Here is a 25629-nt window from a genome sequence, read left to right as displayed (position 1 = left end):
TAATAAAAAATAATAAAATAAAATGAGCCAGAATCAAGTCAAATCAAAGTTTATTTATCAAATGCACAACAATACAGCGTGCAGCAGTAGTTGCTTGCAATGAAATGTCTTTTCTGCGAGCTCACAAAAATCACAAGAATCACAAAAATCACAAAATTAAGGTTACGTAATAATAGATGTAATAGAAATTGAATAAAACTCAATATAAATAGAGCTGCTATGTCTCCATGGTGTATGCAATATATACAAATAGTGCAGTATGCTGAATACAGTGAAAACTGTGTATCCATGTAGCCATTACAGGTGATTTGCTAATGAGAAACAGTTGTTTCTGACATGAAATATACTCCTAGACACAGCTCCCTACTTCAAGACTTTTAGCTGTAAACAATTCGCCCGCTCCACTCCATACTGCAATGTAAAAAACAGCTGCAATGTTGATAGCATCCTTCTGCTTTTCAATCCCTTTTCGGTATTTTGTAAAAATAGCCGAAGCAAAGAGAACATATGGTTGGCTGTGAGGTGTTTGCGTGCTTGAATACGTGTAGTTGTCAGGATGGCCGAGTGGTCTAAGGCGCCAGACTCAAGGTTTCGATGCCTTCCGTGAGCGATGGGTGTTCTGGTCTCCGAATGGAGGCGTGGGTTCGAATCCCACTTCTGACAAGCGTTTTGTTAGGTCATGCAGTTCAAAACTGCTGTTTTATTGTAAGACTTCAAGTTCAGTTTAACACATTACGACCACGGTTACAGTGGTATGCACCATTTTAATCGCCAGAGTAAAAACCTACCTAAACACAAGTGGTATTTCTAAGGACAGCATGCATGTAATTCTCCTGTCTTGCTGGAGTGCCCGGGCCTGACAGTTCCTGATATGACTCGCGGTGAATGTTGTGTTTCGGAATCCCCAAAAGTATTAAGACATTAAACTCAATGGATTTCATGGGATCAACAGTGAAAGTTTGAAAGATTGAGACCGTACAGAAAACAAATGCAAATAAACCTAAGTGCAGTACATTTGAAGACCTACAGAGGGCAGAATGAGATTCCCGGACCAGGTAGCTACTAGCAAAAAGAAAACCAAATCAAGTTCAGTGGTCTCATTTTCGTTTCTAAACCTTTAAAACGTTTTATTATCTCAATTTCTATGGTTTTCAAAGAGGAAATATAAACAATACCTTTACCTACAACGTGTGTTACAAAAGAGGAGGCCCTTCGCCACATCACGGTCTTTGCTTCCTAAGAATTCACTACTCGAGGTTTTCCAAGAGAACCGGCTTCCGACACCTAGCAATCTTTGTGCAAAAAACAAGATTATCAATCTAACCAATATTTTTAAAGACCAAACAAGAAGTACCGATACATTCACGCTGCGGTACACCGAAGGATAAAATCCAGGTATTTTAGAAGAACTTCGAAGTGTGTGCACTGGAGCCCTTGATAGCGACACTGGCTGGTCGTAATCAATAATTCACCGTATATTTAAAAAGTCAGTAGACTGGAAGGTGCTGGGGCGGTACGTACAGTGGTGCGGTCGTTGGGATCGCCGCATCGCAGCGCCGGGCCCCGGGCTCAATTCCTGAACCAGAGCTATGCTCTCCCCGCGTCCTCGGGGGTTTCCACCCAAAGACCTACAGATGGGTTAATTAGCTTCTGTAAAATCTGGCCCCTGGGGAGAGTGTGTGTGTGTCCTGCGATAGACTGGTTTCCTGTCTGGGGTGTACACTGCTTTGTGCCCCTTTGTTGCAGTGAAAGGCTCTGGCTCTTCCTGTGACCCTGAATTGGGTGGGTAAAATGCTTAGAGAATGGACAGTATTTAACAAGTATTGTTCCCAGTTCAATATTGGTATTATTCTCATCACCCAAAGGCAGAGTTATAATAATAATAAAAAACTTTATTTTATATAGCACCTTTAAAGGTGGCTTCTCAAAGTGCTTTACAGAATGACAACAACAATAAAATAAAAAGAATACACAAGATAAAACACAATTACAATATATAGAGGAGACTGTGGATGTTAAGTAAGTAAAGGCTCTTCTAAAGAAGAGGGTTTTGAGTCTGGATTTGAAGGAGTTTAGAGAAGGTGACTCTCTGATATCCTTGGGCAGAGAGTTCCAGAGCTTGGGGGCATAGCAGGAGAAGGCCCTGTCACCCATACAATGTAGACAGGCTTGGGGGACAGTAAGGAGACCAGAGTTAGAAGAGCGAAGGTTGCGAGGTGGGGAGTAGGGCGATAATAGTTCAGACAGGTACTGAGGTGCCAAGCCATGTAGAGCCTTATAGGTGAGCATGAGGATTTTAAAGTCTACACGGAATTTGACCGGAAGCCAGTTGCTTGTTAACGACACTGCTGCGGAACGTCTCACCCTATCTACAATAATTCGGGTCTACGTGAAACAGTCTTCAGCAGGCGATACCTTTACCCAAACGTGACACATTCAAACTTATTCATCCTCTCTGAGACTCTACTGGACTAACGTTAACCAGGGTTACCCTCTAAAACAACCAAGTTGTCGAGGTAAATATTAACTACATGCTCAGCACCCAACTTTGCCCACTCAGGATGTCATTTCGACAACAAAGTAAAGCGTCATTTCCTTAGCAACTACGAATACACGTCAGCAACCCGGTTCTAACCAATCAAAGAAGCGGAAGAACGGAAACGTGGGGGGTTTAGTTTCCGGGGTCGTAGGTAAAACGCGTAAAAAAATGGCTGAACATGGGTTTCTGTGCTTATGCGAATTAGTCCGGTAAAGTTGATTTCTAATCTCTTTCGTATTTAATGCTTTTAATGACATTAATAAAAGGCAATCAAACACTGCTTTTCAGTGCTTACAAAAACAAGATAAATGCTCAGCTAGGTAGTTATACTACATTAGTGATAGTCTCATCGTCGGTAAGATGTTAGGTGTGTAGGCTGTTTTTTTATCAATGAATGTATTGCAACACGGTTTATTAGCATGTTCCGAGTGCTGTGTCTATACAGTATTGAGGTTAAGTGACTGGCTTGTTTAGTTATATGTCGTTCGAAGGCATCTTCAAAAATTGCCTTGTCTTCAGAAACGTCGGTGTCTGTTCATATTTCGGTTTATGAAAGCGTGCAGACACAGGCTCTTACAGGCTTGTGTCCACTGAGTCCGATTATGACAATAAACGGCTGATATTTTCTGCTCCAGGTTGCTGTGGTCGCTCGTCGTGCCTTGCGTGTTCCTCAGCTTGGCGCTTACCGCTCTGCTCCTCTTCCTGATCCTGGGGATACGGCTGTGGCTTCAGCGGAGGAGGACCGACCTGCAGCAGCGCCTCAAGTCCCCCGTTGTCGCTTTCTTTCACCCCTACTGCAACGCGGGCGGCGGCGGGGAAAGGGTGCTGTGGTGCGCCCTGAGAGCGCTGCAGAGCAGGTGAGCACAGTGAGAGCTGGTGCTCGGCGTTTGTCGCCCGTTTTCCCAAATCCAGAAACTTCAGGTATAACACCCGGTTTAATTTCTTTTTTTTTAACTTGCCTGCAAGTTCTGACTGAGACATGTTTATTTGATCACACCTGTAAAAACAAATTACCCTAAGGTTTGAATTTCCAAAATCAGGAACTTGGTTGAGGATGGCACAGTAGACAGATTTGCTGCCATGCAGCTCTGTCCTGGGTTCAACTCCTGGGGTTCGGTTCTGTGTAGGTTCTGTATATTCTATTATATTCCAGTTATCCAGTTTCATCCCACAGAGTTACAACATTCTGGGAAAACTGGCCCTGGTGTGTCTGTTTGTGTGTCTGTGTCTGCGCTGCGCTGGACTGTCTGCCCGACCAGGGTGTACCGTGCCTTGCGCCCGTTGCTTGCTGATGTTAGAAATAAATGCACCGGAGATCAGGTTTCGAGTGAGAAGATGATCAATCTTTTTATTTATGCGCATAAAGATCAGAGTCCAGGGCTGTTCTGTTCTCTTCTAAAGAGTAGTTCTGGAAGGGCTAATCTTTATACTCTTTCGTTACTAAGTGGAAGTACAGGTAAGCCACAGAAGCGGAGAGAGCAAGTCAGTCAAGCTGACACTTAAATTTCACTGAGGCTACGTCTAGCAACTGTCTCAGACGGTTTCCTGTGACACACTTACATTCTGTTCTTGAATCTGTCTTGCTTTTTTAAAAATAAAGTATTAGACCTGCGAGAGACTATTAAAACTTGTATATGAAAGATCAATATAAAATGAATACATTTTGAAACAATATAAAATTGACCTTCCCTCAGACAGACTCCAGCTTCCCCGTGACCCTGAATTAGATGACGTGGTTAGAGAATGGATGGCAGAGCTTGGTTAAACTTGAAGATGTTTTTTTTTTTTATTTCCTTATCTATCCAGTGCAATAGTAATACTTTTCATACATTGTTTTAAAAAGTTACAGAAAGGAAACAATACATGTATTTACAAAAAACAGAAATATTATATATTAAATATTATAGTGGTTAACCTTGTATTTCTGCCAACATGAAGATGATTATACACGTGATCTGCTTCGCTCATTACTGTTTATGGTGCTTTTCTAGGTACAAAGATGCTTCCTATGTGGTGTATACTGGGGACCAGGGCGTCACGGGCGAGCAGATTCTTGAAGGAGCACGAAGAAGATTCAACATCAGACTTCCTGGGCCAGTGAAGTTTGTTTTCCTCAAACATCGTTTCCTTGTGGAAGCCAGCCTCTATCCTCATTTCACCTTGCTGGGTCAAAGCCTTGGCTCGATTTTCCTGGGATGGGAAGCGCTCACAGAGCTTGTCCCTGACATCTATATAGACTCTATGGGATACGCCTTCACATTGCCACTGTTTAAGTATTTGGCAGCGTGTCGCACTGCGAGCTATGTGCACTACCCCACCATCAGCACAGATATGCTGTCAGTGGTTCACAGTAGAAACCCGAGGTTCAACAACGCCGAGTATATTTCAAGAAACCCTATTTTAAGTGCCATCAAACTAATCTATTACTGCATGTTTGCCTTTCTGTATGGGTTGGTTGGCTCCTGCAGTGATGTGATAATGGTGAACTCCACCTGGACGCAGAACCACATTCTGACGCTCTGGAGGTGCCGTGACCGCACCAGTGTGGTGTACCCTCCGTGCGACGTGCAGGCCTTCCTTGACATCCCCCTAGAGAGTGGCCAGGCAAAAAAGCGCCACTCTGTCGTTTCGATTGGCCAGTTCAGGCCGGAGAAGGACCACCGGCTGCAGATCCGTGCGTTTCAGAAGCTCCTGGGAAAGACGGCGGCCGGGGAGGTGGAAGCCCCCCGGCTGGTTCTGATTGGCGGCTGTCGGAACCAGGAGGACGAGGAGAGGGTGCGGCTGCTCAGGGGGTTGTGCCAGGAGCTGGGCATTGAGGACAAGGTGGAGTTTAAATTAAACATTCCTTTTGAAGAACTGAAGAAAGAGCTGGCTTCCGCCACTGTGGGCCTGCACACCATGTGGAACGAGCATTTCGGGATAGGTAATGAGATCACTGTATTGATTTACTGTTAATATCCAGAACAGTAGGTGAATAGATGTCAGGATGCCTTTGCATTTGCTTTATGCTCTTTTGTGATGGACGACTTTGATTTCTAGCGCAGGCTGCTTGGAATACTTTGTCAGAGCTAGTTATGCATGTGCGCAGCAGGAAAAGAATAGAAGATGCATCCCGACAGATGCAGGTTGCTCTTGAAAGCAGGGCTCTCAAGATGTGCCTCTCTCGTTCGCCTGTGTGCAGGGATCGTGGAGTGCATGGCCGCGGGGATGGTCGTTCTGGCCCACAGATCCGGGGGGCCGCTGTTAGACATTGTGGTCCCCCACGAGGGAGGGGCGACCGGGTTCCTGGCAGATGATGAGGACGGCTACGCAGAAGCCCTGGAGAGGATCCTCGCGCTGTCGCCAGAGGCCAGGCTGGAGATCAGGCGTAACGCACGCCAGTCTGTATCCCGTTTCTCCGACCGGGAGTTTGAAGCCTCCTTCCTGTCCGCTGTGGAGCCTGTTATGGGCGCAGCACAAAGATAGGAGGCGCAAGGGGAAGGGAGACGGCTTGCAGTTGCCTCTGCGCTGTGTCTTTAGGCCAAAGGGGAACAAGCCGAGATGAAGCATGTTTGTGTTGGCACTTTGTAGCGCAATCAGAAAATAGGCCCAAAAGCACTGCATGCTCTGATGGCTAATCACACTAACAGCCTTGATAAGTATTGTTCATAAACCTTCTGCTTTACTGTAGAAACCGCCTGTCCTTGAAGCTCTACTTAACAGTTCACCCCCTGACATGATTTAACACCACTGGAAGGGGCTGTGTCTGAACTGGGAAGTGCTGTAGCAGCAGACAGTAGAAGTCAGGACAGAGAGAAATCTGTTGAGCAGTTTTCCTTCTCTTGCTACCCCTCTCTTCACAAGGACAGGCATTCACATATACAGTGTATATATATACGGGCATATAAATGCACTGGAAAGATTGCACAGATAACGGGAAACTGTCAGACATCCATTAATTTATTTAAAAAAAAACAAGTAGCCAAACATCACATCATTAATGTCTGCTGCCCTTTTTTGTATCCACATTTGGTATGTGTGCCAGGCACAGTGCGATAATGAGAATTGTACTACGCAAGGGTGCATGACTTTCATTTAAGAAAAAAGACCAAAATCTTTTTTTCCGAAGTTTAGCCCTTTGAATGATAGTCCTGTGTATAGTGTGTATATTGCAGCGGGTTAATTGAAGGGTTAGGTGGGTTGCATAATTCTAAATTCATTTTTTGCAGATGATATAATGATTTGGTTTTTTTTTTAATCTGCCAGTTTGATGTTGCATATGTGTGATGTAATGCATTAAATAATTTAAAAGTATTTTTTAAATTATGTTTAAAATCGCTGAATACTTTAAAGAGACACAAGCAGCTGGCATCGATCACAAAACCATCGTGTATACATTTAATGACCTAAAGAAAAGCAAGCTTTTGTGTTAATCTGGATTTACATTTCAACCTCGAGGACAGCAAGGAAAAAGCCAGTGTTTCTGAACACTGAAAGATGCTACAGTGTAAAAGTATGATGAGTTTCCTGCTCAATGCAAAGAAGAGCTTCAATGCAATATACAATATTTACAGCAATTCTGCAGTGATCTAGTGTGATATGGAATCCTTCAGTGCGGCATTGGTCCAAGTGACTTTAGTTTTGAAGCTCTGCAAAACTGCCCCCCCCCCCCGATTTCTGTTTGCAGCTTCATTATAATGCAAGACAGAAACTAGACCTGGTCCTGTGTCCCATTGCGATTGTTCTGCACAGGGTCAGGCGTATTGTTCTCTAGAGCCTGCGTTTCCCGAGCCTCTGTCTCCTCGTTGTGTGACTGCGCAGTCTGAGCTGGTGTATCTCCACTTTGCGGTTCAGCCAGCTTCACACCCTGCTGTGTTTGTGCAGCCTGCGCCTCCTCTTCCTCATTCTCCTTCATTGAGAAGAAGTTCTTCATGGAATCAGCCACCTCTCCTCTCAGCTCGTCTTCAGATTCTTCGAAGTTTCTACAAAAAAAAAAGAAATTTCGTTCAGAGTACCTGTTCCCCCAAGTCAAACACGCCGGCTGTGAGGTTCTGGAGCCACTTACGTGTCATCGTCATCTGATCTGGGCTCCAGCCGTTCTTCATCCATATCGATGTCAGAGCTCACCTCCTCATCTTCACCCTCCTCCACTGGTGTCCAAGGTTTGAGAGTCTCTGAGTGTTGAGAGAAGAGCCCAAACCATCACACAACGCTGGGTAAACTAATCGTGTTGTTTTAACAGACACTTTCAGCATGTATGTTTCTATTATGACCTATTATGTCAGTAATAGGTTTATTCCCTGCTGAAAAGAGAAGAAAGAAAACACAACGTTTCGGCTGTGGAGCCTTCTTCGGGTGTGACACCCTTTTCAGCAAGGAATAAACCTATTACTTGTTCCTTTGCAGCCTACTCATGCTGACGCAGCTCCCCACCTGTATGTTTCTAATGCACATATATGAAATAGAACAAATCGTGGTAGGAATTCTAGTTTACCTGAAGGTCTAGTTTTGAAACGCGCTATAATCAAAGTTTTTTTTTCATGAAAACATTTGACTAAAAATGCGCTAATTACATTTTTACTAAAAATGACCTTCTGATCATTCCCCAGCGAGAGCAGGACTGAGCTTGTAGAATATTAAAAACGATTCAGTCTTGCGAACATTTTAACATCGATCTTGTGTTTTTTTTGTGAAGTGACGGCTGACAGGCCAGGCAGCCATCCATGTGCTTCATCACAAGATGGCGTCACATTGTGTCGAGCTCTTTATTTGAAGTAAGGGAGGGAGGGTGGGGGTCAGCACCAGGCCAGCGGTGTCTTACCCAGGGGGCCTGTGTCCAGGATGGTGCTGGCAGAGGTGAGCTCGGCCTCTGCCAGCGCCCTCAGCAGTGTTTCTGGGGGTCTGTCCTGCCACTGACCCCTCGGTCCTGCAGCCTCCTGATCGTGTCCACCTTCCCCTGCTGGAAGAGGGCAGATTTCATTTCCAGGGCACAAACAGTATCGTCATTAACTATCATGATGGACCCCTGTATAGCTAAACACTTTTTTTCACAGGTTTGTGTCTTTAATGTCCCAAAATGCAGGCCTGTCATTTCTTCCTTGTACTTTCTACCAATTGACTTGGTATCATTCCTCTCAATAACCTAAAGGGAGATTTTCTTTACTACATTTTCATCATTTTGCAGTTACAAGCTATGTCAGTGAAGGTGTTCTTATCAAGTATTATCAGTTTGAGCCCCAGTTTAGCTTTAAACACCTGTCAGCTGCAGAAAACAGAGCTGAGCATTCTGGCATCAACAAAATGGTCTTGTACCTCCTGAACCAATATTTCGCTTTAAAGTACCCTTTTAAAAGCAAGGTTTTTGTAAAAACCAAATTGCTGGCGGTATCATGGAAAACGGGGGGTGTGCACAGTTTGGGCATGGTACAGTGGCACAAGGCAAGAGAGTGAAAGACAGGCTCTTACTGAGGCTGTGCTCAGACATGGTGGGCAGCGCAGAGGACACCTCCAGGTTGGCCATGGCATTCAGGAGGGTGTGCGGCACTTCCTGCCCCCACAGCCTCCTCCCTCGTGCGCCATCTGCTGGTCGCTCCTGCGGGCCGCCCTCCAGCCCCACGGGCTTCCAGTCCACCTGTCTCAGGTCTTCTCCGTCTTGGAAGGTCAGGGTCTGGTTCAACATATCCACCTCCTGAAAAGATGCCACATGCACATGCAGTCGTTCTACTGACGAGAAGGCATTTAGAAGACATCAGGAGAATGGATCTGCTGCAGGAGGGCTGACTGGCTCTGAGGTTTCAACTAATTTACCTCTGTCACGCAGATCTGCTTCAGTCTAGATTTACAAGTTCTGTATCCCAATTACCAGTATAAATCTGATGTCTCCTACATATGTGCAAACATACAGATTCTCGTTATTTTACCTCTTCTGTGTTGTCATCTTCTTGTAAGTCTTCTTCATCTAAACGAACTTCAAACATGACCCCTTTCTGGCACAAATAAAAAAAGTATACAGTTTGTTGTTGTTTTTTTGTTTCTTCTGTATATAACTGTATATAACAGTTACATTCCAATGCACCTTATTCATTACACTTCCAAACAATGCCTAGGACCCAGGGGATCTTCAATGACCAAGCAGTCAGCACCTCAGTTTAACGTCTCATTGCAAGGACGAGATGTCAGTCATACAACTCAAGGCCCCAGGTTACTTCACCAGCTCATTTGGAAATTGTGTTCTGGAGAGATGTCCACTGGTACAGTAATACAGCTTACAGCAGTAAACATGTTTGTTACTGACAGGATCCAGTGTTAGTCTTACTTTGTTCCTCAGATGAGGTTTAGTGCATGTAGTGTTAGCATTTTACCTTTGCTTTGTGTTTTATCTCCAAAGCTTTCCTTGCCTGTCTGTCTTCACACGTGACGCGTCTCAGGCGCTCTTCGACATTCTGTTTGCATGTAAAAAGAGAGCATGTGATGTCTGAAAACTATTTGGTGTGTAAAATGTCCACACTGCTGGAAGAAAAGACACACTACCTGAACACGTTCTGCTCCATGGTCTTGTTCTTTTGCCTGGGAGGGAGATTCAGTTGGCTCGGACCGTTCAACCACATATGTCTCTGCTTTGACCTCGGGCTGAGGCATTTTCAGAATTGCAAAAAAGAACAGAGTGATATGAAGAGACAGGGAGTTGTTCCTGAACAACTCTCTTGGGGTTGAGACGGAGGAGTACAATAGGAAACTGTTTAAAATGAAAGGCTGCATGCCAGTGAGGAAGTCACATTGGGCAGTGTGATGGCTCTGTGGCTCAGGATCTGTGCCTGTGGCTGGAAGGTTGCAGGTTTGTATCCCACGGCTGGCAGAAGAATCCTGCTCCGTTGGGCCCCTGAGCAAGGCCCTTCACCCCAACTGCTCCAGGGGCGCCGTATAAATGGCTGACCCTGCGCTCTGACCCCAAGCTTCTCTCTCCCTGTCTGTGTGTCTCATGGAGAGCAAGTTGCTGATCTTGTATTAATTCCTAATACAAGAAATTGTATATGGCCAATAAAGTGATCTTATATCATGACAATAACAACTTTCCAAATCCCCTTGAGAACATGCTTCTTATAATCTACTGTGTCAGACCCAGCTGCATACAGCATTTTAAAAAAATTGGAAAAATAGATGTAAAAATGTCAAAGATGAAAAAGTGTTTCTCATTAATTTTCAATCAGACATTTAGAAGAGATAGAACTGGAGTTACTACTCAAGTTTGAATAATTTACAATTCACTCATGTTTAGTTTCTTTGGCTAAAGACATCAATCAAAATAATAACTACACCCAAGGCCCCTGTTTAAATATTTTCAATTCTTCATTCTACGTGCCAGTGAACAGTGTGATTTATGTAGGATTAACAACTGTGGTCTACAGCTCTGAAACTCTGAGGTCAGAGTGGTGAAAATTAAGGTGTCAATACCAGAGTCTACACCATAATATAAAATATGTAATTTAAAGACTGCATTCTGTATCTGCCAGGTGTATATTCAACCAAATACAACTGTGTTTGTATAATTGAGAGCCGTTTTGTTTATATAGTCCAGGCAAAAAAAAACATCTTTCAGATCTGCTGCTGGCACCTGTTGTATTTTACAGTGTTTGTCTTATAATATGACTACATAATAAGACAGGAATTGTGCATAACCTCATGATAAGAAGCACATGCAAGAAAAAAAGCGTGACTGATCTTTAACATTTGAACAAATAGTAAAAATCCATTTTTGTTAACTATTAATTTTTCACTTCTTACACTGAGGTCTTGCCTGTACAGTATGTTTCCTGATGAAGAAATCTTCGCTGGAACTCCTCTGATCTTTACCTGCACTGCTGCTTTCATCCTGAACCCCTTGACCTCATTGCGATACTGCTGCCTGATTTCCTCAAGCTGTTTCAGGTACTCCTTGAGGAAAGACAAAATCACAGTGGAGTCTGAACGGCCCTCACGAGCTCGTTTTATTACTTATAATGGAAAGAGATTTTGTTGGTTTTTAAAAGAGCATTGGCTCTAGGAAAATGTTTGCTGAGCACTGCAGTAAAGTTAAAGCTATTTTTTCAAAAAGGTTACTTTCAGAATATACCTCTCTGATGATCAAGTGAGCATCTGTTATATACATGATAGTTTAAAGAAAGAACATGATTTGTTTATAAATCTCCAAACCGGTTTTCAATGGAGAGTCCCCCATTACAGTTTTTGTTTCTTTTCAATTACATAAAGTAATTTTTATATAACATCCTCATAACTGCGTGTTATTATCCCCTGAAATACAAAGCCAATTAGTGGTCAGCGTTTTTGGAGAAACACTATGGATCCCTTTGTGTCAGTCAATGACAAACAAGTACATCACATAATCAGTGCTCACAGAGTTCATCTCCTCATTTCGCAAGAGGTACACATGCACAGCTGGCTCCGCTGCTGGGAAGGAGTGTTGATGTCATTCCTGTTTAATTTATGGGAATCCAGAACAAACTACCTAGCCACACTGTCAAAACTTATAGCTGCTTTTAAGAAGCACCTGGCAGTTAGCAACCAGATAAGCTAGAGGCAGAGAAATTCAAAAACACTTAAACTAGAACGGAGAGGGAAGAACACAGAATCTGTATGGGGATGTACAGAACTCAGAAAGCCCTCAACGAACGTCATACAGTGATCATATTACAGTATGCTTTTGAGTAGTATATTCTACCTGAAACCTGGGACAGATTCATCCCAAGAATAAGTGGATGAAAATCTAGAAAGTGTTGACCCAAATGGTGTGATAAATCTTGGCATAAGGTCAAGAAAAAACTAAGTTCTATACAAAATAATAATAGAAAAGATAGACAGAGGCAGAATGGTTACCGGCTCTAGAAACACATATGATAAACAGATCTTCAGGTGGTACGCTGTTATAAATAGACCATTAGCTATACTAATAAACCAGTAGTCACTCAAGGTGGGACTGATGCTTGTTAACTGGAAAATGAATAAGATACTGGCTATACAGAAGGATTGAGTTGGTTTCTCTCCAGGTTCTCCGGCATTAAAATGGTTTCTTAGAACCAGTCTGCAGCTCTCTTACCTCATGATCGCTCTGTTTCCTGGAGGATGGAAGGTGGTTGCCTCTTTGAGGAGGCACAGGCTGCTCTAGTGCTTGCGCTCTGTGATAAACAGCGTCCCCTGTGGAGGGACGCAGACCCTGCAAGTCGAAGGTTTAGGCTTGTCAGTGATTCTGCTCTACAGCAGTAATGTAGGACGTGGATTTCGAATGCTCTATTCTGTGCTTGAAGGTTCAGCCTGAAGATATTTTAATACCACAGAACAGAAAATCACGACTTCCTTGGATAAATTTATGGAACTGAGACACTGGTTTCTGAATTTGTCCGTTTTTATTATCGTGTTGGGTGTAGTGGGGAAATCAGACTATCATTAATTTACAGGCTTTGACATTTCTCATTGCTTAATGCAACACACTCACACACAACACACTCACCTATTCAAATCTGTTAACAGATTATTTTTGGACCATAACTGCTATTTTACCTCTATTATAACCACCTACACCTAACAAATATTCTACATCAAAAGAAACGCTACAGGTAATAAATAATACACACGTATAGTGATAAAAGGGAGAGAAAGCTCAAGAATAATTGGGATTGAACATTTCCAGAGATCGTGAGCCAATCAGTCTCATACAACATACACTTGTCTATCAACTTGGGCTGCTTAAACCTTGAGGTGAACTTCTGTCCTTTAATTAAAGCTCTTCTCCTTAACATAGACTTACAACACCTGCCCTGGGTTGTTCCATCTACAACGAGAGAGAAAACAGAACCCTTCGCTAATATCCAATTGACTGTCTGTTGATTTTGAGTACTTTCTGCCAGTTAAACTGGTGCAATACTAGAGTCTAATAATGTTAAACAAATGGACCTCTGGAAGCCCCAGTGATGACATTTCAACATTCCTTTCAGCACCAACTGCAGTCCTTCTCTCTTTCACTGAGCCCTGTGACTGCTGCAGTGTGATCAAGCCTCCGAAGCTTTGAGCCTTATATAAAAACCCATATCGCATTTTCATGCAAAAACTCACACGCGTGCCCACATGGAGACACACCTTTTTGTCATTCCGTACTCATGACTGTAACAAGGAGTGCAGAAAGAGTCCACATTCTCATTAACCCTCATGCTATCATACTCAGACTAGCATTGAATATGAATAATTAGGAATATAATGATTCACACTTTCAAGGTGTTGCAATATGGAGGCAAATGCAATCAGTACTAATAGGAAAAGTGTCTTACCAGCTGCTTTTCTACTTTGATTTTGTACTGATTGGCCTCTTGTCTTCTTCGTAGGTATTCATCATGTGCCTCATTAGCCCTGGAAAGACAGAAGACACATAGTCAGCTACAGTTTTCAATGACCAGCTACTGATTTTGATTAAGTGACCGTTGTGTTTCTCTGTCCTCCAAAATGTTAAAACAAATACCCACCGTTTTTTTAATACACCACAGTTCTCACAGATTTTACAAACAGGCTAGAGGGGCCGAATGCTTTATGCAAAGGATTGCGGGAGCAAAGGATACATGATAGGCAGGACATCAGTAATATTATGTATTTTGCAATATTAAATGATTACATTTTCGACTTATCAGCTTCATGAATTTGTGAACAAACATGTTTCAGATACAAGGTGCTAATGACTTACCAACTCCCTGGGCTTCCTGAAAAAGTATTCATATAAAGTCTATGCTTTCTGTACTTCATATGGATTCTTCGTGGGGTCTGAACACTTGAAGCTTACCACTGGTACGATGGAGGAAGGTGCGCTCTGTCGTGACAGGGATCTTTATCCCTCTCGAGGAGCGGAGCCTGGGGAAGAGCGGCTTGCTGCTGATGCCGGTTTTGGATGAGGTCTAGCTGAGCGTGGTAGTGCTTATACAAGCCGTGCTCCCTGTTGTTACCATTCCTCCGATAATCATCATACTGCTTAGCTGCCGGCCTGTCTGCTCCCGCTGCTTTAGGGTAAGCAGGCTGTGAAAACGAAATGGACAGTGAAATCCAGTGCATCGGATGTCACCAGAAAAAAAAAAAGTTTAAATCTTCATGGAAAGGAAATAAATCTTTCAGGTCTTAAACTTTAAGGAGCTTCTTGTTTATTGTAATGCAACATATCTGTGAATCGTAGGTGTAAATATTCATTGTCTTTCGCAATGCTAGGGAGTGGAACCATCTAAAGAACATTGTTTATTACTCATAAGAATAATTATAGTTCTGAAAGATTTATTACTCTTTATCCACTTCAGTGCTGAAGGTTAGCCAGATTATGCTGATGAGCTAAGGGAGGAATAGCTGTCTGTGGCTGCTAAATTGGATTTTACATACTGTATGCAGTAGAATCAGAAGTGTCTTTAGACTATTGTGCCTACATGCAATAGTCAACACTGTGAAACAACAAGAGCTAGATCATATTCAGACCCATTTTTCAAGCATTTATAAAAGTGGACTTGAAAGCTGGTCCTGGAGATCCCCTAACAGTTACTCTTGTGGGTCACCTAGTTCTAAACATTGGCAACACCTGTGTGACGCTATTAATATGAATTAAGCAAGTGATCTGTTCAACTGACAGGACTCTGGGTCCATGGAGACAGAGGTTCTGGTCCCAGATGGTCTCTAGATTACCTAGTGTAACAATACACCTGTTCTCTGTAAGACTTGTCTGTGTCTGCATGTTTTGGTCGACTGATTGTTACCTTACACTCTGGCGTACAGGCCCTTGCCTGAGGTTTCCACTGAGGCCTTGGAGAGAGCTTCCTGACTGGGTTTCCTGCTTTCATCCGAGGAGCACACTTCTCCTGAGCCCTGGGCTTCACACCCTTTGGTACTGAGAAGAAGAAGTACAGCGGTCGCTGTCCATTCTTACAGTCCAGAAGCGTTATCAATAGTATGTCCAGTAAAGGACACTGTCTCTGCTTTTAATAATAATAATAATAATAATAATAATAATAATAATTGCTTACACTTATATAGCGCTTTTCTGGACACTCCACTCAAAGCGCTGTACAGGTAATGGGGATCCCCTCCACCACCACCAATGTGCAGCCTCCATCTGGATTAACTGTTATTTTCTAGTTTGTTCAAGAAGTAGATACTATAGCTGTTTTATGGAATATTTTGGGCATTGTTAGTGTCAGAGAAGGGTACTCACTGTCTTTATGCATTCAACTTGGCTCACCACTAAGGATGAGATGTTGGATGATAGCTTTTAATCCATAATAACCAGCACGTTTTAAAGCCATTTATAACTATATTCCAGATACCCTGAGCATGTGTAATTTAAGATTAAGCACAAACTAGAAAATGAACACGTAAAAGTTAATTCCCTGCTGAAGAAAAGAAACAACAACGTTTCGGCTCTGGAGCCTTCTCTAGGTGTGGAACACAGCTAACGTATCTACTTCTTGAACAAACTAGAAAATAACAGTTAATCGTTTTAAAAAGACACTATCAACCACTAGATGGCAGAACTGACTACTTTTATACTCAGACGTGAGTTGGGGGTGATGCCATACCACACTTAGATGGTGTGGTTTTACATTACAGTATTAAAGTTCTTCTTCTTAAATTAACGGTGAACACTCCTGAACAAACAGTTAATGCAAGTAGCCCTATATGTCTTACTTAAATTGTCTTTGTTTTCCAAGAAACGTTTTCACAGTTGAAATATTAAAAAGAAAAGTATGGTAGGAGAGCTGGTTCTAGATAGAGTCAGTACCTTGTGCCTTCGCTGCAGCGGGTCCCTGAGGCTGTGGAACCGAGGGCTTCTCTCTGTGCAGAATGGTGTGACTGAACTCTTCTTTAATCACCTGGCCAATGAAAACACTGTGAACAAATGGCGTGGGACAGTGTTTCTAATTAATCTGTTGACCTCCAGAAATCAAGGTTTGCTCTCTTCATTAAAAACAAGTGTGCTAAAATTCAGTGTATGAAAACATAAGTATAATTTAATGAAAAGAGGCATCTAGAGCACAGTCTATCACAGAACATTAAGACTGAGTTCACTTGATGTTGATTAAGACTGAGTTCACTTATCTACGAATTTAAAGGCGAACTAAGCTAAACAAGGGTGAGGAAGCAGAACATTCCACATGTGGCTGAACCCATTTTCAACTGCATGAGCTGCACTTTTTTTTTTAATCGTCAACAGGAAGACTAAAGTCAAAGTGTTGCTGACAAGAGAGGTTCCAAGTTCTCGGCCAAGTCGGAGTACTATTTCCTGCACATTAGGCGGTACTGAGTAACTCTGCCAGCTTGTTTACTGGGACAGGGGCTTAGCGATGTAGACAGGGCTGCAGGAGGAACAGAGAGTGAGGCTCTCACCTCTGGATCCAGATGCTTCGCGATGCGCTTCTCCAGAAAGGGCCTCTTGAGGACAGAGTTCACTGAGGGCCTATCTCGGGGGCTGACTTTAAACAGCTGGCTCACAAGGAGGCGGAGATCGTAGGAGTACCTGGTCGCAATGGGCTCGCACCGGCCTCTGCAGATCTTCACCACCAACTGTCTCAAGTTACTGCCTTCAAACTGGAACCAGAAAGAACCTCGCTACGTCTCCTCAAAGAGACCACACTGTTCAGCAGTCACATGTAAACCATAAAGCTCCAGACTATTTCTTGAACAATATCAGCGTCTTAAAGAAATCTATTTGACAGTGCTACTGTATGTTCTGGCTAGACCGATAATTAGCCAGTTACATGAATATTAGTAAGTAATTGGACTCTTATGGCTTTGAGGACTTGTATGAGTCTTTTTATATTAGATGTGCTGAGACACTGCACGATTTAAAACACAGGCAAAAAATATTTATTTTATTGCTGTATCCTTTTTTTAACTGAAGATAAACTAAAAGAAAGGCTAAGATTAAAGGTCTTATTGAAGAACATTGAATAAATGTAAAATGTTTTTTGTCAAACAATTCTTGCACCTTTAAGAACATTCAGCTGGCAGTGTCATCTTCTGGCTAGAGTGATAATTAGCTAGGTACTTGAATTATAGTAAGAAATTATACTTGGCTACAAGCAGTAATGGTATCTGTTTGAAGAAACCCTTGAGCTACAGTAATTCAAACAAATCTTACAATTGCAAAATACTTTGCAACATAAATTAGGAATATACTGTAAAGTCCTGTATATACAGTATACTGTAAATTGTATAGTGTATATGTCCTTCTACTGTAAAACCAGGCTGTTATTTTAAATTCCATGCATACTGTCTCCTCCTTTCAGGAAAATGATACATGGAATTTCAATGTGCAACAGTATAAGGATGAAATAATCTTTCCTTTGTGCATCAGACTCACAAGGGATGTGCTTGCGTGGAGTGAACCAAGTTCAAATGATTATTTTTTAATTTAAATATATTTGCTATCTTAGTAATAGTATCTACAGTAACTGAAGGATTCTCTGTGGTACAGTAACTCCATACTGTACTGATGCTATACAAGCACAAACATCCTAAAGTATGAGGCTATCAAACAGACTATGTGATCTAGTGGTTAAGGAAGAAACACTTAACCTGCAATTTAATTGAACTCCTGCCATACAAAAAGTCGACAGTAGTTGTTGATACTGTCCTCCTCTTCTCTAACCATTTCTATTAGTTGTTTTGGATAAAATTATCTACTAAATGGCTTATTACTGGTTGCATTGTTTACAGCATCTTTACTGGTTTAATGTAGTTCATTTTCTGCATTTCAGCAAGACTGATGTACCCTGCTTTTTGTTATTGATTTTAATAACTCTTCATGTATTCAAACCAATGGCCACAGAACACTTGTGCTGCTTACCGGATGCTTAAGGGTGCAGAGTTCATACAGCACACAGCCTAGAGACCAAATATCCCTGAGCAAGACAAAGTTTAACATGATTGTTACAAAACAAATCTTACAATCCACATCTTTCAAACAATACCAAGTTTTGCCATGGTTTACCAAGGTCATTAACTGAACAAATCTTTCTATGCATGCTATCATTCTGTCTTTAAAAAAATACAATACAGCTCTTACTCATAATACCCTTTGAACTGATATGTTCTTCTCAAAGATCTAAAAGCCATGGATAAGAACAGGTTTAGAAGATGCAGCTTTCGAACGGTGCTGCCTGGTCTGTTTCTCTCCTATGTGCAGTCTCTCAACAACATAATAGATGAAGTACAACTACTTCTTCAGATAAACTCTGATTACTCTCTCACATCAGCCTCTTGCTTTACTGAAACATGGCTCAGTGCCTCTGTTTCCAACTCATCAGTGGAGCTACCGGGGCACCAGCTGTTTAGAGCAGATCACACACATTAGGTGGAGGAGTGTGTTCGTACAGTATGTGAACAGAAAATGGTGCAATGATGTCAGTCTCCACTGGGTAACTCCCATCTTACCATAAGTTAATTCCCAAGCTTCTCTCCCTGTCTGTGGGTCTCATGGAGAGCAAGCTGGGGTATGTGAAAAGACAAATTCCTAATACAAGAAATTGTATATGGCCAATAAAGTGATCTTATCTTACCAATAAACTGTCTCATCTGAATGTTCCCATCAACGTCTTAACAAACAAAATGCAATATGTGCGGATGGGCTCCTATTTGTCAGACTTCTTATCTGTGAACACTAGTGCACCTCAAGGCTGTGTTCTCTCCTCGTTACTCTGCCCTTTGTCTACCAATGACTGGACAGTAGCCCCTCTGTCAAACTACTGAAGCCTGCAGACGACACCACCCTGCTGGGTGCTATCAGCAGTGGAGAGGAGACCAGGCACAGGAGGGAAGTGGATCACCTGGGGTGTCAAGAACAACCTTCACCTCAGCAGTCTGAAAACAGTGGACATGTTAACTGACTTTCAGATAAAAATCGGCAAAACCCATCACCCTCGAAAGGGCCGAGGTCGTAGTGAGTATGGTGGAGTCTGTCAAGATTCGGGGAAAACCATCTCGATCGCCCTCAGATGAGAGGCAGATGTTATCATCATACAGAAAGCAGAGACTGTATTTCCTGCACTATCTGAAAAATCTCTGTGTTTCTCAGCCCATTCCCAGTCAGTTTTATAGAGCCAATATCGAGAGCTTTCTCATGGCATCAACTGGCTTGGTGTGGCAAAGCGTCTGTCCACTCCAGAGGCAAATTACAACACATTGCACGCTGTGCAGAGAGTCGTTAGTTGCCATTTGTCATCTTTTAAAGACTGAGAAAGCGAGCAGAGAAGACTGTCGATGATACCGCTCATCCAGGACACCACCTGTTTCAAAAACGTGCCTCAGGGAGACGCTACCAGTCAATCAAAACAAAAACTGCAAATCATCTGAACAGCTTCTTCCCCATGGCCATCTTCCTGCTTAACCAGAACACAGGAATACAGATGTAGTGCGTGTATATAACCGTGGACCTGTGCATGTTCTTTGTGTGAAGTGTAGATGTATTATTGATTGTTCTATGTTTCCTTGTACATGTAATGTACTTGGCAAATAAAGTTATTGCTCTACTTCAGTCAAACACAGGATTGATAAGTAACAATACAAGACCTTTAAATCCCTTTCAACACGACAAATACACATTTCTTTTTTTATTCTGTTTGTGTCTGTGTTCAGAAATAACTCCAAACTTCAAAACTGCATCTCATTCTAATAAAGAAAGTATAATGAAAGATGTCCTTTAGAATTGCCAGAGGAGCTCCGGCTTTGCTGCCAGTGGTGATGGCTGCGTACCACAACGACAGGTATTCGTTCAGTTTCAATCTGGGTTGGAAATAGATGTTGCAATAATTAAGACAAATGTCAATACTCAGGCTGCTCACTTGTGCAAACCACTCATGCTCTTCTGCACTGCCTTGTTAAAGGTCAGCAAAAAGGTACAGAAAAGAGTGAAAAAATGAAACTGAGATTCATGCTTATCCCTAGGATTAGCTAAAGAGGTGAACAATTTCATTCAGTGTAGACTTGGACCACAAACCCGTATTTACAGAAACACTTACAATCAGCATAGGTTAATCACAGTGTGTCAGAGCTAGGCTGGAACCATCTCTTTCCCTTTTTTCCCATTAAGACATCACTACAGCTGCGAAAACTTATAATTCATGTTATCTGAGGCACTCAATAAGATATACAGCATTTATAAACTTTGATGCTTACATCATCGAAGTTCTGAGGTATTCCACAGTTGACATCTTTGTACACTAAGATGTGTGGCACGCTATCAACTGCTTGGTGGGGCAGGATTTTGATCTGTTAATTGACTCTAGCTAACAACGTAATATCCCCACTAAGCCCACAACACTGGGTTATAGCAGGTGGGCTGACCAGCCGTGCTTTGTACAGCTGCATAGCAGCACAGCAAGCAAGCGAAAGCAAGCAAGCGAAAGCAAGCAAGCGAAAGCATACTGTAACTGACCATCACAGTTTTCACAGGCTGCTGTGTTGGCACATACGTTTTGTTGTTGTAGGGCCTGTTCTCACAGATTTCTGGAGAGAGGTAATAGGGGGTCCCCACACATGTACGGGCCAGCTCCATGGTGCTGATCAAGATGAAGATAAGAAGGTGAGTGAGATTAGCAAAGCCCTGAACAACACCAGAGGAATGATCTTCTGTGGACTGCAAGTGCAGGAAACCCGATGAGCCAAGCTGGACTAGACAGCAAATTGGCTACATTATGTCATCACTGTGTATAATTCCAAAAATTCCAAAAGCATACGAAATAAAGTTATGAAATCTGTTTCCTCTACAAATGTTTTGTGTTAAAAAGATGTCAAGGAATTGGTCAGATTTTTTAAGGATTTTACTTATTTTGCGATTCTATTTAAAATGATGGATATACAAAACAAATAGTTTAAATATTAAGTCATATTTCTTAAATACCTACACAGTGATAAAGCACAGCCAATGGCACCTGTAGGCATATGTGAACTCCACTAAGAGATTTTACAGCTGTTCTGCTTTCACACAACGCTCTTTACCAGATAGCTGTTGCTCTGAGCTTGGCAGCCACTTACTTGTTCAACATTCTTGCTATTCCAAAGTCCCCAAGTTTTACTTTCATGCCATTATTGGCCAGGAATATATTCTGAAAAACAGAAAGTCTCCAGCAGATTTTAAAGGAATACCACACATAATCACAAAGTTGAGACTGGGCCATTTTTTTTAAATAGGTAAATGTCACAGGTGAAGCACAGCTCTTTCTTGAGCCGTATGAGCAGTGAAAAAAAAACATAGCTGGAATTTGGTGCATGTCCATTTTTGGAAACACATAGAATTCCAAACATAAACAGTTTTTCAAACATACAAGTAATTGTTCCTCAGAAACCATGAAGGTAAGAGAGGCAATATTTAATTTTGAATAGTATGCCCTGTACAGAGCTAAAACACTGGATCCTTGCTTTTTGAGAAAACAACAGCAAAGCTTTCAGAGCACAGTGGGATTTTCCCCTACAAGACAGCCCACTGTTTTTCTCTTGGACAATCAATGCACAACCATTTCAGCACTAAAATGTAATAGAAAAGCACAAACTAGGTTTACATATAACCAAAGGTAATGAAGTGTGTTCGTTTCTCAGTCTGGTTTATAATTAATTAATTAATTAATTGCTTACACTTATATAGGGCTTCTCTGGACACTCCACTCAAAGTGCTTTACAGGTAATGGAGACCCCCTCCACCACCACCAGTGTGCAGCCCCACCTGGATGATTATAATGTAATGTTGTAGATACCTGAGCCTTTATATCTCTGTGCAGGACTTTTCTGTCATGAATGTGTTTCAATCCGAGACAGATCTGTACAAACCATTCCAGTATCTGTGGAGACAAACAGCTGGACGATAGATATATCCCAACCTGTTGGAGAATGAGCCCAAGATCCTTGTATTCAACAGTACTGTTAAACCTTATCATTACTTCATTATTGTTGTGTACTTTATTACCTTTATTATAATGAAAGGTAAATTCAGAATTGCTCTTGTGTTTTTACTGCAGCACATACAGGCAGAATTGAAATTCACAGCAGTGTCAATATTCTGTTCCCACACAGTCACTGTATAACAACTTTAGATTATTACCTTCATAAGACGAGTGATTTTAAAACAGTTTACATTTTAGAATTAAATTCAGATGCCCAAATTAAGACTTAGTATGACCAGTGTAGTCCTTTCTATCAGGTGTTAAGAACTTGCTGGATCAAGGCCTTCAAGGGCCAAAATAAGGAATCAGTGATTTAGATTGTGGAATTTTACATATTATTATAAGATACTAAACAACTAAACACTACATACCATGCCTTACCAAGGTATTCACCTGCTTTCAGTAATGTACTTTCAATATCAAATGCAATACAGTATATTTACTTAATATTGCTTAAGTATTCATTCCCCCCCAAAAAAAAAAATCAATTTGGGATTTTTCTTTGCCATTTTTGCTGACTTACTTTTTCCCCCATTTCGTCCTTTTGAGCTAAGCGTTCAAATTGTGATTAAACACATTCACTTTAGAAAAAAAAATAGATCATTTGTAATTCAACAAAATGGACCATTAACGGAAGGTGCTTAGGAATGCTTTACAAGGCACTGGATGTTATTTATATAAACATATTATACAGAATATAAATAGATATAAAACAGTTTCTGTCTGGCCTCTCAGCTATCTCCCTGCAGTGACTAATACGTTGCACTGTAGTACAAGAAATCTGTGTCTGAATTCACCTTCTCCAATCTTTTCACACCGCCTGCACTCACAAGCACCGGAGTCCACCGCTATATGAAATGAAGACCTAACATTAATGTGACAGAAGACAAATAAGTTGGAGGCATCTCTTTCCTATAAATCATAACTTGCGCCAAGCCTGAAACTTAAAAAAGAAATAAACTCCAACCTTTTCAGGTACAATACAGTTCTCTGTCCAAAAGCTGCTTGATTCCAACATCGGGGACCGAGGACAAGGGTTCTCCTACCTGCTCCTCGGCAAACAGCTTCCCCCTCTGCATGTTGATCCTCCTCATCAGGTCCCCACCATTGCAGTACTCCATCACGATGTAGAGCTTCATCCTCTCTGAAACAGCCACAGCAAGCACAGCCGTGAGGCGAGAGGCGCAGCTCTTCCAAACGAGCCTTACATGAGCTCACACCCTTATACGCTGCGTGAAGCGTCATGCCCTCTGCAGCCAGAGGGCGTTCCTTCTCTGTCCTGCCTCTCGTTTCCGATTCTTTGCTGTCCTTCCGGTGTATCTCTCGCTCTGGTGCTATATATTTCCGGGTCTTTCATTCTGCCGGGGCTCAGCATTGACGTTCGGATGTCCTGAAACCCGCCTAGCACCAGGTCGCCCCACGTCCGCTACCTGAGGGCATTGGTTTCTATACGGCACTCCCTGAACAGCTGAGCCCGGGCTAACCCCCGTCTCGCCGCTACGCACAGGGTCTTTTCGCTCTCCTGCCATTCCACGGTTCGTCCTTTCGGACATCCGTGACATGAAGACGCTTTAATGCATTATGTCCTGACTAGAGAAATTGTTCATTACCTATTGATTGAAAATTAAAGTGCCTGGATCTTCCGTCAAGCATCACTCTTAATTCCATCTTTCATCTTTTCCAAGGCGGGCCTTTTTCCTTCCCGTACGGAGATTTCCTTTCGACATAACTGCTTGTAAGTCTACCAGGCTTTCAGGACCGCTGCTGACGGAAGCTCTGACGTGCCTTATTACTTCTCTGATAATGAACTTTGGCAAAGGCAAAAGAAATCCTCACTTCCTGAGCTGCGCTGACAGAAAGCATCATCAGCGCTGTGGCTCGAGACTGTGAATGTTTGTTTTCAGCAGATATAACAAATCCGTTAAATCCAATACTAGCATATAATCTCCTCGACTCTCTCTCTCTCCCCCTATGTATGGAGTGTATATCCATCAATATTGATTAAATTTCTTTTCACCAGCAAACGCGATCGCCTGAAGATTTTGCCAAGCTACTGATCTCAGTACCCATGGTCTGGCCAGTCCCAGGGCTGCCTGTACTGAACGTAGCTCAACCCCATCCTATAAATACCTATTTTCTCTTTTTTATGCCTCCAGAAATGCAGTGAATAGAACTGAGAGATCCATACAAACCCTCAAACGAGGTAAGGAAGGTGACAACATTGGGGTGTTTCATCCTGGACAGCAGCGTCACCTCCTTGCGAGAAGCCTCTTTTTCTTTTGTGGGCATCTGCAGAGGAGAGGGGTCAACGAAGAGAGGAAAGGACCTGCAGAACAGGGCTGGGTAGGACCCACACATAACCTGAGTACACGTTACTGAAAAGATATCGAGGCAGCCTTCAATCCACACTCACAAACACTAAACAGATGAAGGGGAGTCATTAGTAAGCGAAGAGTTCAAAGCCAGGAAATGGTGCTAGCTCCGGATACCTTTCTAAGATTGACCTCCTTGATCACGCACAGTCTGTCGATGCGCCTGGCTTTCACTAAGAAAGCTTTCCCAAACGCCCCTTCACCAATGAGTTTAACAACCTCGTACTCCTCCATGACAGAGTTCTGTTGAAGTGCTGAAAGGAGATAAAGACCTGTGCTGAAATGAACAAGGAAAGAAAAAAAAACAGCAGTAAACATGCAGTATAGTGAAAGACCAGTATATTTTTAGAGTCACAATAGCTCATACAAGAGAAAATGTTTATTCTTTAACTTTTTTTTCCTGTGTGATCAGTTAGGGAACATTGATAAGTCAGCTAGACCACCAGAACACAACAACAATTACAAGAATGATTAATTTACAAGGCTGAAATAATGGTACCCGGGTGCACATACAGACAACTGTGCACATACAGTAGTGGGCAATAAAGGAACAAGTAATAGGTTTATTCCACGCTGAAAAAAAGGGAGAAAGAAAACACAACGTTTTTGTGTAACTGCTGTGTGTAACTAATAACCCTGGAGCGTCAGACTCCTGGATAAACGTCATAGTTTAGCAAGTTTTGCAGACGTGCAGTTCAGATATAAAAGAACAGATCACAGTTAATTATAATTTTGTTTTAAAACAGCTTATGTGTGTTACATTTTTTATTACATTTCAGTTGTGTTGTAGCGTTAT

The 25629-nt window shown here is 42.2% G+C and overlaps 2 protein-coding genes and 1 non-coding gene across 3 annotated transcripts; 2 read left to right on the top strand and 1 right to left on the bottom strand.

The window, feature by feature from the left end:
* Window positions 1-550: 550 nt before the first annotated feature.
* Window positions 551-663, top strand: trnal-caa (transfer RNA leucine (anticodon CAA)). The gene is made up of 2 exons: window positions 551-588; window positions 618-663. It is a non-coding gene; the product is annotated as a tRNA-Leu (tRNA).
* A 2023-nt stretch (window positions 664-2686) lies between these two features.
* Window positions 2687-6845, top strand: alg11 (ALG11 alpha-1,2-mannosyltransferase). Its single transcript, XM_088914967.1, has 4 exons — window positions 2687-2748; window positions 3175-3396; window positions 4531-5462; window positions 5721-6845. Exons 1-4 carry the CDS (start codon window positions 2708-2710, stop codon window positions 6002-6004), a joined length of 1479 nt encoding a protein of 492 aa, XP_088771093.1. The 5' UTR covers window positions 2687-2707; the 3' UTR covers window positions 6005-6845.
* Window positions 6464-25104, bottom strand: nek5 (NIMA related kinase 5). Its single transcript, XM_088914966.1, has 21 exons — window positions 24951-25104; window positions 24654-24750; window positions 23508-23605; window positions 22276-22359; window positions 21560-21630; window positions 20998-21084; window positions 18375-18429; window positions 16913-17113; window positions 16308-16398; window positions 15286-15416; window positions 14337-14566; window positions 13834-13912; window positions 12609-12725; window positions 11300-11449; window positions 10049-10147; window positions 9880-9960; window positions 9439-9504; window positions 8984-9206; window positions 8340-8477; window positions 7584-7692; window positions 6464-7500 (listed from the first exon to the last, which is right to left on the bottom strand). Exons 1-21 carry the CDS (start codon window positions 25065-25067, stop codon window positions 7230-7232), a joined length of 2595 nt encoding a protein of 864 aa, XP_088771092.1. The 5' UTR covers window positions 25068-25104; the 3' UTR covers window positions 6464-7229.
* Between the last annotated feature and the right edge of the window lie 525 nt (window positions 25105-25629).

Source organism: Atractosteus spatula, chromosome 4, assembly GCF_055471065.1.
Source record: "Atractosteus spatula isolate fAtrSpa1 chromosome 4, fAtrSpa1.hap1, whole genome shotgun sequence".
NCBI classification, from domain to species: Eukaryota; Metazoa; Chordata; class Actinopteri; order Semionotiformes; family Lepisosteidae; genus Atractosteus; species Atractosteus spatula.
Note: the sequence above shows the minus strand (reverse complement) of the source record. Positions and strands in the feature narration are given on the sequence as shown.